The sequence below is a fragment of the Camelina sativa genome, chromosome 4, assembly GCF_000633955.1.
Source record: "Camelina sativa cultivar DH55 chromosome 4, Cs, whole genome shotgun sequence".
Taxonomy (NCBI): Eukaryota; Viridiplantae; Streptophyta; class Magnoliopsida; order Brassicales; family Brassicaceae; genus Camelina; species Camelina sativa.
The window spans coordinates 15,574,698-15,589,765 of record NC_025688.1 but is presented as its reverse complement, the minus strand read 5'-3'; the positions used below and the strand labels follow the sequence as shown (position 1 = coordinate 15,589,765).

Genomic DNA, 15,068 nt, shown 5'->3' with positions numbered 1-15,068 from the left:
ATTCTTGAGGCACCTTTGGATATCGCTGTCTGTCAGAACAATAGTCATAATCCAGGTACATCTTCCTTGCGTTTATGTACAGTTTCTTCTCTTTAGAGCTTAGCTGTTTGCGATTCCACCAGAATGAAGGATCAGTGCATTTATCTATTCCCATGAAGTCAGTTTTACACCCTTCAATCTTTGATGCCTGGAACTTAGCAACGTAAGGCATCTGCTTTGGGTCAATAACCGATCCGTTTTTTACACTTCCCATTAGGAACATTGTCTGCACCGATGGGTAGTAAATATTTGGTTTCTTCCTGTACACTCTGATTGGTGTATCGTCGACATAAAACCTGAAAATGTGGAAATACTTTTTCTTTGTTACTGATGTCAATCAATGGATTAGGGGATGATCTGACAAAAGTGTTATAGGATACAGATACTCACACAAGTTGATTTGGGCTCCAAAGTAAACTGTAGGAATGGTAATCTTTGGTTGGATCAAACCAGAGACGGAACCTTTGATCCTTTCCTCCTACACCGTACAGATACATATTCGTATTCAGCAAATACGGTGACCCATTCCTTCCCAATATCTGGAAAACAGAGCTCGGCATGGCGGCTTGAACGGGAGATTAACTGCCATATAGCAGTAAACATATTTCAAGAAGCTAGTCAGGTACGTAATCTTATCATCTTTATTTCAGACAAACAAAAGTTAATGTGATTCACGTAGAAGGATGTAATGACTCCCGTAGACTTGGTTTGGGGTGCTTTGATTCTTACGTTGAAGTATCCTGATCCGTATATTAATTGGGATTCAAACCCGGATCCTGAAAGGAACATGAGAACAATCATAATCATCGTCTTGACACACAGGTTCATCACACATAGAGACAAAGAAAGAAAGAGATATAACAGAAACCAGAGTTATGATCGAGGGTGAGGTGGAGTTCAGAGGTTTTATTAATAACCAAAGCTTGATGTCCCCATGTCAGGTAGTAGTTGTTTGCCCATGTCACGAACCCGCCACCAGTCTCTTCACCTCGAGCTGTGGCTAAAACCACCAGAACCATCATCAGTAGAATCTTCTGATTAGATCCTCTCATCTCAATATCCATCTCTCTCTCTCTCTCTCACTTTCTTTGCTTCTTTCTCACTTTACTTAATCACACTAGAACACGACACTCTTGGGCTATGTTATATAGGCATAGAGCAGCCACGTACGTTACGTTCTTTTTTTTTTCCTCTAACCAAAGTAGTCTTTATCCATTGCATCATCATATAATCCCATTGAATTAATTAATATGCTTTTTAATAAATTTTGAGTTTAATGCATTGCATCCAAAAAAGTTTCTATTTTCACGTTTCAATACTTAAGGATTTGTTAGCTAAGAAAGCATCCTATACAAAGTAAAAACTTTTGGATAGGGGAATGTATTTGATGCCAAAAAAAGAAAGAAAGAATAAGGGTGTGTATTCAATCCTATATCTTAAGTGATATGAGAGTTTTAGTGATATTTTTAATGTAATTTTCCATTTAACTAAGAAAAAATAATTTTTGGATTGAAATCACTTACATTGGGTTTTAATGGTCTTGCTGGTTATATAAATGATGTGTTTGAAATCCTAATTACTAATTGTCACTAATATATCAAATTTAAATTCCATTTTCCATTTCGTTCATATTTCTTTTTAATCTTATAATATAAAGTTGAGTTTTGAAAGTTAGCCATTAACAAAATTTTGACATGTGTCAAGTTTATATCAATCTGAGATTTTGACATGTGTAAAAGTTAATATTTAATAGGAGAGATTTGAGATTATAACAAAAAACAAAATATTTTGTTTTAAACAATATTAATAATGTAAAAAAATAATTATCAAAAAATTATAAAAATTATTATTATTTAAATAATTATAAAGAGATTATATATATATATATATATTTCATAAAATTCGAAACTATAACATTATTTACTTATTTTTAATTTGAAGTTATTAATTCTACCAATAAAAAAAATGGGATTAAAGAAAATTTACAGTTAATTGTTAATTCTAAATTTTGTAAATACTCACTTTTATATAAACATAATTCGCCTCATATTTTTCATCTAACAAAATAAATTATTCAAAAATATTGCTTTCAACTTTGTTCTATTGGTAAAACTTTTTAAATGGAATGTAAATTTTTCTTATTTTTTTTAACCAAAATTTTCTCCTACTGGTAAGATTAATATGTTGATCCCAAAAAAAGATTAATATATGCGTTTTTTTTTCTAATATTGTATTTTAAGATTTTAATGTGGTATTTTTAGATTATTTTATTTAATTTATCTTTTCACCTTTGAATTATTTGGGATTCATATATTATCATGCTTATAATTTTCTATTATTTCTTTATTTATATCAAATTAATTTTCTTCTAATTTCTTTGATTGGTTGGTCATAAATCCTTTTTTTGCAAACATAATTGTTTCCAATCATTCAATCCCAAAGGGAGATAAGGAGTAGAAGCTCATCAACCTAATGTTAGATAAAATAGGCTAATCAAACACAAGTTTACAACAAACATAGATAGATAGATTGGAAAACATAAATTTTTGTTGATAGATCCATAAGAGTTCGGAGACTGTGACACCCTGGTTTGCGGATATGTTTAAAAGAATTGATTTGGTCACCTATGTCACCAAATTGCACTTATCTTCTCGGTCAAGTGTCCTAAGAGAACTCCAGAGTTAACCGTGTTTGAGTTGGAGTAGTTTCAGGATAGGTGACCTTGTGGGAAGTGATTGTCGAAACTGGACGAGTGAGGACAAAACACACGGAAAAATCATATGATGATTCGTAGGGTCGGTAAACAAATGTTTAAATCATCACGGACGTAATAAACCGGCCGACGGATATGGATGAACCATGAGTAGACATGGAGCCCACTGAGGAAGGTGGACCCATGGATTGGGAGTGAACATGGGTTCACTAATCAAGGTGGCAGTCACAGAGTTTCAAAGACAAAGGCTACATCATGGTGTATCAAAGACACTTCCGCAGATACATTGGAAAATTTAACATTAGTTACTATCAAAGATTTTGTGATGTTACATCATTGATTAGTATACTATGTAATATATTTTTTATTCGAAATGTTTTTTGAGCCAATAATTTTAGTAATTGAAAAAACTATGCAAAAGTAAAAGTAAAAAAAAACATATAATAGTTGGTTTAATGTGCTCATACATACATTCTAGATGGTGGTAAATATATTTGTAACATACAATATATTTAGGTGAAAAAAATACGCTTTTAATGGTAACATAAATAAAAGATTTGTAAATGAATATAAATCAGTATATTATAGCAAAAATAAAACTTATAAATAACATACAACAAATTAAAATATATTTTTATCAAATTTAATTTTATTTACAAAATTTTAAATGCGCGCTAATAATATATAAAACTTGTTACTGTATTTTTTTTTTTTCTTTCTTTCTATCTTTCTTTTTGGCCTTCGTTCTAATCCGTTTATCACGAGAAATCCGTGTTTGTTTGTTGCAGTAGTCTCAGGGAAAAAACGACTCGTAGTGTGAAAGACGTCATGGTGACAATTGTTAAAGCTGTGATATATGTATATCGTGATCACCACCATACCACTTACCACCAGTCATAGATTCTCCGACCTAATGGCTATAATATATAAAAAAAATTCTTAATCATGTCATTGTCAATTTCACTTAACTAACGAAATAAAAGGAGTTTTGTCGCTTTTGATTTAAAAAAGGATGGTGACTATAGTCTCTTATATATTGGTTGGATTGACTCATTAATTAGGTGACCTCTAACAGTCTAACTTGTTAAGCTTTTCATATTTGTGCTCAGTTGTGGTAAATGCGGAAAGAGAAATAAGATAACGCCAAAAAGTTGCCACCAAAGCAACAGCTAATTTGACAACATGTCAATACAACAATTACGTGTATATATGATTATATATTGAAAAATAATTCGTATTCACCTCCTTTCCTCTCAACCAATCATCATGTTCTATCTAATATTTTATTTAAAAAATAAATTAAAACTAAATTAAAAATCAAAACTAATTAAGGAACAAATGTTGTATACTTTTATTTAAAAAAAAAAAATATTAGTTTGGTTTAGATTTTACAATTAAACGAAGTTATATATCGGTTTGGGATTATAAATGAGAATTGAAGTTTAGATTTTATAATTAAAATGAAATTATATGTCGGTTTGGTTTAATAAATGAGGTGATTAGGGTTTAGATTTTACAATTAGAACAAAATTATATGTCGGTTTGGGTTTTCAAATGAGATAGTTAAAGTATATATTTTACAATTAGAATAAAATTATATGTCAGTTTGTGAAACAACCCGACCCTTTTTTTTAAATAATACTAAATACAATATATAACTAAGCATCTCATACTACTTAATTAACCCAACCTAAACCACAACTCATCATTAAACCAGCAATAACCAATATACACAGCGGAAACATACCAATAACACAAAACCAATACATCATCAATACATTAACATTCCTAATCATTCCATCCATCACCTAGTCATCACTCTAACCAAGGTTCCAACATAAACAATATATCCAACAACACACAAACGAGACCCTAGATCATCCTCCTCCTCATCGCCATGATTCCACGTCACATACCTGCACACCACAAACAACAATTGAGATGCGTAAGTATTATCATAAATACTTAGTGAGGTAATCCTCCCATCTACTGGGCTATACACACAAGCAACTGAGATTCCAATGTTTAACAAACAACAAACAAAACACAACAAACCAGGAAAACACACAACAGTCAAGTGGTGTCGATCGACACTGGCCTAACATGGTGTCGACCGACACCCAACTGGTGTCGATCGACACTGACCCCGCAGACACGTTCTGCTCAAAGCCGATCATCAAATCTCCGTTTCTAACCATCTCCAATCCGTCCCAAACTCACCCAAAAGCTTCAGGAACCTATAAGAACCATAACACAACCACCACAAGCAACAACAACACCACAAACCACAACAAGACAAGCAAAACAAAGGATTCTCAGACTTAGATAAGCCATGGTCATGCACTCACCTCTTTGCAGGAAGTTTCTGACCAAAAGATGTTGAATCCAACACCTTAGGAAGCTCCTCCTTCATCCTTAGCTCTAGATCTTCACTCCACAGGAACAGATCTCACCCCACAAGCCTAGAATCTCCCATAAACCTCTCAAGAACACTCTCCAATGTTTTTCTCCTTTCTCTCTTTTCCTCTCTAAAAATAGCGACCAACTCTCTACTCCATGACCCTAGGTCGATTTTCTCATAAATATGTCGGTTTGGCACTTCAATTGAACCAAACCAACCCAAAACGACAATTCAAATCAACCTGGTCGAACCAAAATTGATAGTGTCGATCGACACTCCTCTTGGTGTCGATCGACACCCCTTCCCAATACCCAAAAAGTGGTTTGCGGAGGTTACAGTTTGGGTTTACAAATGAGATAGTTAGGGTTTAGATTTTACAATTAGAACGAAATTATATATCGGTTTGGGTTTATAAAAGAGCGGTTTAAATTTCTAATTTTATAATAATGTATACAGAATTTATTTCCTTATTTTATAAGGACGTAAATGAAGAGGTTCTCACCCCTAGGGGTGAACCCACGTATTGTCCTCATATATTCCAACCTTCGTTAACATTATGAAAATTGTATTTTCAGAATAGTATTTTGAATGATTTAAATCTGATAGGAGTAGATGTTGACAAAAGAAAATCTGACTTGAAACAGATAATACTTGTGTTTGTTAACAACACTATGTTTGGATTATTTTTAATAAAAAGGACAATTCTCATAAACCACTAAAATATGATTTTTCCAAAAATACAATTTCTAGTTTTTTGTTTACCCAAAAAATACCATTAAAATTGAACTAAAGTTTTAATATTTAAACTAATCTCTAAATCTTAAATGTTAAACTCTATCTCTAAATATATATTTTAAATAAAATATTATCGACCCAAATCAAAAAAAAAAATTCCATACTTTTAAAAATCATTTTTTTTGTTTGTGGTATTTTTGAAAATATTTTTGTCGCCGGTTGTTACTAGAGATAAACCATAAATCTCTAAATATACTAGGTTTTGAACTCACGCTACGCGTGGATTTATTTGATATATTTTGATAAAAATTATATATGATTGATTACGGTAATAAAATATTATCTCATAAAAAAAATTAAAATTAGTACTAAGGAAAAAAAAAAATTTTCAGATACACATTTTTTTAAAATATAAAATTCAGTTGTGTTATAAAATCAAATCTGATAAAAAAAATCATAAATTTAACTTGACGTCCAAGCGAGGCAAATCAAACTGATGACCTCACATATCCTAAACCATATTTTTTTACCACCTGAAAAACGAAACAATTTATAATCATGAATTTAACTCGTTTTCATATTTAATTGATTGCTACCGCCTATGTTTTCGTGTTTTTAATTCAATGTTTTCTTATTCTTCGTATTCTTTTTTGTCATTTTCATTGTCAAATTTTGTGTTAATTGTCATCGTAACTTTTACCGTTTGGTTCTTCGTTATACTCTTTTTCTTCTTCTTCCTCGTCAACTTCTTCACATTCTTCCACTGAAAAACCTTTTTTAGACTACCACACAACTTGTTAACCCATCAAACTCCAAGAACAAAATCATTTCTTTTCTCATAAAATTTGTGAAATTCATGATTACCAGCATAGTCAACACATGCACCCAATTATTGACAATTTTATCCATATACTTATTTGGTTTTAGATCCACGCGTTTAGAAACTTCTCAAACCAAAATTCTTACTTGGTTTATAATATTTTAAAAACATAATAAAATATACTAATAATTATTTATTTAATATGAATCATATGATATATAGAAATATGAGTACACTATAAGAACATATTAATTATAAATAAATAATATCTACTATATTATATCATCAAATAATATCAACCATATCATATTATCAAATAACCGTAACCGTATATAATAATAACCGCTTGAACCGTAACCGTATTTAAACGTAACCGTTTAACCGTTTGTTAAACGGTTCTAGTTAAGGTTACCAAAATTTCAAACCATAACCGATGGTAAATAAACCTTAACCGTGACAACCATAACCCTGGTCATGCCTATGTATATCTAATAAAACATGTGTGCTTGTCGTCCATCTTTCTTCTTTAAACTTCAAAATTTGACTCAAACATCAAATTAAGGTCTTGCGATGTCAATCCTTCTTCCTTAGACCCAAAAATAAAAAATTAATGAAAGAATATCAACTCATCTATAAAATAATACACAAAATATGTTTTACAGCTCATAAGAAATAAAAATCACAAATGTAGATAAATAAAATAATTTATGTTTTGCATCAATATTTATAATATTTTAAACTTTTAAAAGGTTTCGAAATATATAATTTGAACCTTTTAAAAATTTTCAATATTTATAATATTTTAAACTTTTAAAATTTAAAACTTATAATATTTAAAAGCTAAAAACTTTTAAAAGTTTCAATATTTATAATATTTAAACTTTTAAAAATTTTAAATAGTATAATATTTTTTGAAACTACTTAAAGTTTTAATTTGATCAAATAAAAAACCAGATCAAACCAAATAAAACTTTTAAACTTGGACGCCTGATAAATCAAGATTTCCTGCTCATTTGGAAGCATATTAATCTAATTTATACTGGTTCTGAACCATTGTCTAAAAAATTTATAGCCGATGTGGGATATTGTGCTTAGTTCTTTGATTTCCATAAATTTAAAATTTTTCTTTTTCTAAAAAATTCTGTAAATTTAAAAAATGTTAATGAATGACATGTCAAATCATGATAGGTTGTTTAAAATAATTCTTAATATAGAAAATTCTGGAAATTGTATAAAATGTTAATAAGTGATATGTCAAATTTCTATTGGTTGTTTAAAATCCTATGTGGACTTCTAAAAAATTCTGTAAATTTAAAAACTGTTAATGAATGACATGTCAAATCATGATAGGTTGTTTAAAATAATTCTTAATATAAAAAATTATGGAAATTGTATAAAATGTTAATAAGTGATATGTCAAATTTTTATTAGTTATTTAAAATCCTATGTGGACGGCCTTAGGAGCTTATAGCTCCTAACTTTTTATTAGTATATATTAGTTTATCATAAGAGACAAAATCATCACTTCTCGGCTTAAGTACCATCTCACTGTGAAAGTCCAAGCTAAACAAAATACCATAGCAGTTTTTTTTGTGCCGGTGAGTAATAATTTGATTTTATGGTTTTAGGAAACAGGTGTTAAGAATGCACAAAATAGCTACGAATGATAGCAAGGGTTCTTGAAAGGTATAGAAGTACCATTTTTGTTAAAAATACAAATGTATAAATCTATTCTCATGGTTTTTTATTAGTTAAAAATACAAATGTATCAATATTGTATCTTGAGTGATTTGAGTTTTATATGATTTTGGTGATTTAAAGAAGTTTGTACGATTTATGTAAAATCCTTTCAAATTTTATCTAAAATCACGAGATTTGAATTTATGTATTTTTAAGTAAAGAAATCCTTTAAAATCTTTCGGAAGCTTAAAAATAATCAAAATTAAAATTCAAATCCTCCAAACATTTTGTAGATTCTAAATTAGATATTCAAATTACTAATTTAACAATATTAAATTTTATAATATTTTTAATGATTGAATAACATAAAATTTGTTAATTTTACATGAATCAGTAAAATGTTAGATTGAATACACCTTCTAGTAGGAATTCCATAAAGTATAATTGGAGATGTGATTTCTAAATTCATATAGAATTGTAAATAATGGAAATCAAAACATATGGATTTTGAAATAACATGTTTTATCCTTGGATTTGAATCTTCTATTTTACAATTTCAAATCCATTCAAATTCATTTAAAACATAATGTGGATTTTGAAATCCAAAAGCAAACCATTAAATGAATAACATGGGATTTTAACAAGTATTTGTAAATTATATAATCAATAATAAATAATTTTGATAAGTATTTTAAAATTAAAATTGAATAACAAATTATTTTTGTTTGGATTTTCAAATCGATGAAACTAGTTGAAGAGTGACCAAAATAAAACTGAACCGGAGTAGTTGTGTTCAAACCGGATGGATCAATCTGAATTGTGTAAAAATTATTGAGGACGCGAAGTCAACGGAACACAAAACTCAAAAGTATATAAAAGTCAAAATGTCAAATTAAAACCAGGCAGCACCACCAAAAACGACGAACCTCTCCTCCTGAAACCCTAATTTCGATACCTAATCCGATCTAAGAAGAAAACCATGGACGCCATTGATTCAGCAATCGATCCTCTCAGAGACTTCGCCAAGAGCAGTATTCGTCTCGTCCAGCGCTGTCACAAACCCGATCGTAAAGGTACGCCCAATTTTAAGCTTTTTTTGGATCGGATCTGGAGATTTTCATTTCTTTAATTTCTGTGATTTGATTTGATTTGATTGATTCTCAGAATTCACGAAAGTTGCTGTGCGTACTGCGATTGGATTTGTGGTGATGGGATTCGTTGGCTTCTTCGTCAAGCTCGTCTTCATCCCAATCAACAACATCATCGTTGGATCTTCTTAGGATACACACTTTACCAGGTTTTCTTACTTCTATCTGCTTAGTAATAATTGTCTCGCTTTATAATTTGCATAGACTTGGTTATGTTTCTTGAAATATATTGCATTGATTCAATTTGTTCTGTGACTTCTGGCTATTGACTATATAGTAACCACAATTCTTGGTTTTATGCTCATGGATTTGTTAATGACATTAGTAGATAGAAGATGATAGAGATATTGGAAGACTTATGGAATTTAGGATGAATTTGGCTTATTGCTTCAAAAAGATTAGAGCTTTGCTGATCTGCTGTTGCCACGCTTCTGTCCACTTGTATCTTAGTTAGCCCTCTATCTTCTGTCACACTTGAGAGTTTTGTTTGTTCTTGAATTATTTCTCTGTGTGCTGTCATGGAGTCTCTGTTGTTACCTCTTTGCTTAGTCATACCTGTGTATTACAATTCCGGTTGTTTTCATTTCAAGAAATTCGAGAATAAACACTCCTTTGTGAAAGTTTTCTAAACTGTGAATCCCTTACAGACAACGCACCGAGGAGTAGAACAAGAAGAACGACATTGTCAGCCTCAGTGGGAAGCTCTATTCCCTGCTATGTTTTTGTAGCCAAATTTTTATGTTCTTACTTATACGATTTCACTTATCGTTTTGCTCTGTTTTCATCATTTTTATGTATGCAAAAATTATATTCGTCATCAAGGAGTATCTTTTTTAAAATCTCAAGTTTCAAATTGGGAACTCAAAGTCATCATCATCATCCGAACTGTGTTTTTTTTTTTTGGGTCCAATTCTTAGAACCAACTTGCAGCTTAGGATCACAATCAAGACAACCACAACTTGTATTCATCCTCTTAAGTCTTTAACCAACCAAAAAGAAATAAGATAAATTTTGATAAAAATATCTCAGCCACAAATTCTACATTTAGGATTTTACTCTTTTAGTATATTCAAAGGCTCAATCACAAAATACAATAAAGACTAGATTCCCTATCTATAGAGACAAAAATCACATCCTGAGGGCAAATCCGTAAATACATCACAAAACCCTTAAAACTCCCCCAAGTCTCATATTTTAAAAACGATTCATCAGGTTCACACAAAAGTCTCTCTTCTCTCTGTTTCTCTCTCTGGCTTCGTCTTTCTCCTGAACCATGGCGGCGGCAACAACAACATCATCATCTTCGATCCCCTTCTCAACAAAACCTTCCTCATCCAAATCACCATTACCAATCTCCAGGTTCACCCTCCCATTCTCCCTAAACCCAAACAAATCCTCCTCCTCCTCCCGCCGCCGCGGTATCAAATCAACCTCCCTCTCCATCTCCGCCGTTCTCAACACAACAGCCAATGTCTCAACCACTACTCCTCCATCAAAACCAACCAAACCCGAAAAAAAGAAATTCGTCTCCCGATTTGCTCCAGATCAGCCACGCAAAGGCGCTGACATCCTCGTCGAAGCTTTAGAACGCCAAGGCGTAGAAACAGTCTTCGCTTACCCAGGAGGTGCATCAATGGAGATTCACCAAGCCTTAACTCGTTCCTCCTCGATCCGTAACGTCCTCCCACGTCACGAACAAGGAGGCGTGTTCGCAGCTGAAGGATACGCTAGATCCACCGGTAAACCAGGTATCTGTATAGCTACCTCAGGTCCTGGAGCTACGAATCTCGTTAGCGGATTAGCCGATGCCTTGTTAGATAGTGTTCCTCTTGTAGCGATCACGGGTCAAGTCCCTCGTAGGATGATTGGTACTGATGCGTTTCAAGAAACTCCCATCGTTGAGGTGACGCGTTCCATTACTAAACATAACTATCTTGTGATGGATGTTGAAGATATTCCTAGGATTGTTGAGGAAGCTTTCTTTTTAGCTACTTCTGGTAGACCTGGACCTGTTTTGGTTGATGTTCCTAAAGATATACAGCAGCAGCTTGCGATTCCTAATTGGGAACAGTCTATGAGGTTACCTGGTTATATGTCTAGGATGCCTAAACCTCCGGAAGATTCTCATTTGGAGCAGATTGTTAGGTTGGTTTCTGAGTCTAAGAAGCCTGTGTTGTATGTTGGTGGTGGTTGTTTGAATTCGAGTGAGGAGTTGGGTAGGTTTGTGGAACTTACGGGTATACCTGTTGCGAGTACGTTGATGGGTCTTGGTGCTTACCCTTGTGATGACGAGTTGTCGTTGCATATGCTTGGAATGCACGGGACCGTGTACGCGAATTACTCTGTGGAGCATAGTGATTTGTTGTTGGCTTTTGGGGTGAGGTTTGATGATCGTGTCACGGGTAAGCTTGAGGCTTTTGCTAGTAGGGCGAAGATTGTTCACATTGATATTGACTCGGCTGAGATTGGGAAGAACAAGACTCCTCATGTGTCTGTGTGTGGAGATGTTAAGCTGGCTTTGCAAGGGATGAACAAGGTTCTTGAGAACCGAGCTGAGGAGCGTAAGCTTGATTTTGGAGTTTGGAGAAGTGAGTTGAACGAACAGAAACAAAAGTTCCCTCTGAGCTTCAAGACGTTTGGGGAAGCTATTCCTCCTCAGTATGCGATTCAGGTCCTTGATGAGCTGACTGATGGGAAAGCCATTATAAGCACTGGTGTCGGTCAACATCAAATGTGGGCGGCGCAGTTTTACAAGTACAAAAAACCGAGGCAGTGGCTATCATCAGCAGGCCTTGGAGCTATGGGTTTTGGACTTCCCGCTGCTATTGGAGCGTCCGTTGCGAACCCTGATGCGATTGTTGTGGATATTGACGGAGATGGAAGCTTCATAATGAATGTGCAAGAGCTGGCCACTATCAGGGTAGAGAATCTCCCAGTGAAGATACTTATACTAAACAACCAGCATCTTGGCATGGTTATGCAATGGGAGGATCGGTTCTACAAAGCTAACCGAGCTCACACATATCTTGGTAACCCGGCAGCGGAGGACGAGATATTCCCGAACATGCTGCAGTTTGCATCAGCTTGCGGTATTCCAGCGGCGAGGGTGACAAAGAAAGCAGAGCTCCGAGAAGCTATCCAGAAAATGCTGGATACCCCAGGACCATACTTGTTGGATGTGATTTGTCCGCACCAAGAACATGTGTTGCCGATGATCCCAAGTGGCGGCACTTTCAATGATGTCATAACGGAAGGAGATGGCCGGACTAAATACTGAGAGATGAAACTCTGAACTGTTTACGGTCTTTGTATCCATATGGTAAAAACTTAGTTTGCAATTTCCAGTTTGTGTTTTGGTAATTTGAGTTTTTTAGTTGTTGAACTGCTCTTTTTTGGTTACCTCAGAACTACTACTGCTACTGTTGTGTTTGTTTTCCTTCATATATAAATAAATAATCCTGTTCGGTTTACTTGTTGTGAATTGCGAATGGAGAACTGAGTAATTAAAATTGATTTTTTTTTATCTCATACTTCTAATAAGCTTGTTTGAATTGAACATTACAATGTTTGAAAATTGAAAATGTAACTCCTCCGTTCATGTCTCTCCAACCTATCAAGAAAAAGTAATTCTCAACTTTGTACAAATTAAAATGAAAAGGTTAGGCCTTGAATGGATATAGTTTTTCAAATGGTTTTTGGTATTAGATTTTTTAAAAATCTATTTTTTAACCATTCAAGATTTTATGAAAAATAGTTTCCCTAACAAAATAGTAAATCCATATTCTTGAAGATTTTACTAATTTTTTAACAAAATCCCAAATCCCACTTCAATAAGTTTTTGAGACTTCCTGTACGAAACATTTTTTTTTCTAAGTTTTCATTTGTTTTTAAATTTATTTTGCAAAATCTAAAAAACAAAATTAAAAAAAAAAACTAAAATTTATAATCTAAAAACTACCTAAAATCTCTCAAACATTCATAGCCTTAATAAAAACGTCGGCTAAAAAAAAGAAGAAAAAGAAGAAATAGGGAACTCTAATAAATTGATGTTTGAAAAATATACTTGAATTAGGTATTAGTTGATTTTTCTGATTTAGGATTCACATGATCCAAAAAATAATTTCAGAAGCACTAAATCAGACATTGGAAGTGGGAAAATAATCCAGAAGGTTTTAATTTATTTATTATGTATTGACAAAGCTTTTTTTAGTTCAAACTAAAGTAATATTAATAAGCCGAAAAGAAACTAGTATTAAAGTTGTATTTTAATAAAAAGAAAAAAAAATAATTGTTCTTTAAATTATATTAATTTCTTTTTCCAGCATGAGGTTATGATGGCAGGATGTGGATATCCATTTTCCCCTTTTCTAGTCTTTAATTAATCTATTATTGTTGACAAAATTTATTAATTATTATAGTTAGGGATTTACTTATTTTAATTAGAAATTAACATCTCTAAAGAAAAATAGAAAAATATTTAGGTTCACTCCTAGGGTGAACGATTGTATTCACTTCCTGCTCTCTCAACCAATCAGAATATTCTATCTAATATTTCATTTAAAACACACAAAAATTAAGGAAATATCTGTATAATTTTAATTAAGGAAAGTTAAATATTGACTTGATTTAGATTTTATAATTAAACGAAATTATATATCGGTTTGAGATTAGAAATGAGAATTAGGGTTTAGATTTTACAATTAGAATAAAATTACATGACGGTTTAGATTACAAATGAGGTGGTTAGGGTTTAGATTTTACAATTAAAATGAAATTATATGTCGGTTTGGGTTTACAAATGAGGTGGTTAGAGTTTAGATTTTACAATTAGAAGGAAATTATATGTCGGTTTGAGTTTACAAATGAAGTGGTTAGAGTTTAGATATTACAATTAAAACGAAATTATATGTCGTTTTGGTTTACAAATGAGGTGGTTAGGATTTAGATTTTACAATTAGAACAAAATTATATGTCAGTTTGAATTTACAAATTAGGTGGTTAGAGTTTAGATTTTACAATTAGAACAAAATTTATATATAGGTTTAGTTTATAAAAGAACGGTTTGGAATTTTTATTTTACAATGATATATACAAATTTTATTTCTTAATAAAGGTGAATAAAGAGGTTATTGTCCAACAAAACACAAACTTCATAAAGCTAATTTCAATAGATCGAACTCTTTAACAACAACAACAACAACAAAATCAATCAAAACTACATACTCATGATATGTACGAAGAAACAGGATGCAATTTGATAGAGAAAAGTAGATCCAAAATAAATACTAATGGTACTTTCAACGTTACATACTTACATGTAAGATCAGGATCAACCTTTATATCCTATAGCACGTTCATAAGAAGAAGAAAAAAAGCTATATAATATAGCAACCACTCATATCATATTACTTATATAAATTGGTCAATCTTCAAATTTGTAATTGGTGAGTTGTTCAAAGAGTGAGACTCTTTCGCCTTTCTCAGACACTTAAAAGTAAGACTCTCACTTTCTCTCCTTTTTTTTTTTTTTTT

General features: G+C 32.1%; 2 protein-coding genes and 1 pseudogene across 2 annotated transcripts; 2 read left to right on the top strand and 1 right to left on the bottom strand.

The window, feature by feature from the left end:
- The window catches only part of LOC104780674, a 2,460-nt pseudogene extending 1,274 nt beyond the window's left edge, over positions 1-1,186 (bottom strand).
- Positions 9,257-10,381, top strand: LOC104780672 (protein transport protein Sec61 subunit gamma-3). Its single transcript, XM_019244690.1, has 3 exons — positions 9,257-9,461; positions 9,553-9,685; positions 10,184-10,381. Exons 1-2 carry the CDS (start codon positions 9,368-9,370, stop codon positions 9,666-9,668), a joined length of 210 nt encoding a protein of 69 aa, XP_019100235.1. The 5' UTR covers positions 9,257-9,367; the 3' UTR covers positions 9,669-9,685; positions 10,184-10,381.
- On the top strand, positions 10,746-13,006 carry LOC104780671 (acetolactate synthase, chloroplastic). Its single transcript, XM_010505194.2, has one exon. It carries the CDS (start codon positions 10,810-10,812, stop codon positions 12,811-12,813), a length of 2,004 nt encoding a protein of 667 aa, XP_010503496.1. The 5' UTR covers positions 10,746-10,809; the 3' UTR covers positions 12,814-13,006.

Bases quoted from the DNA above. Each gene is read 5' to 3' on its own strand.
- LOC104780672 (XM_019244690.1), top strand. From the start codon at position 9,368: ATGGACGCCATTGATTCAGCAATCGATCCTCTCAGAGACTTCGCCAAG. The intron at 9,462-9,552 runs GTACGCCCAATT...ATTGATTCTCAG, and splicing joins TCACAAACCCGATCGTAAAG to AATTCACGAAAGTTGCTGTG.
- LOC104780671 (XM_010505194.2), top strand. From the start codon at position 10,810: ATGGCGGCGGCAACAACAACATCATCATCTTCGATCCCCTTCTCAACA.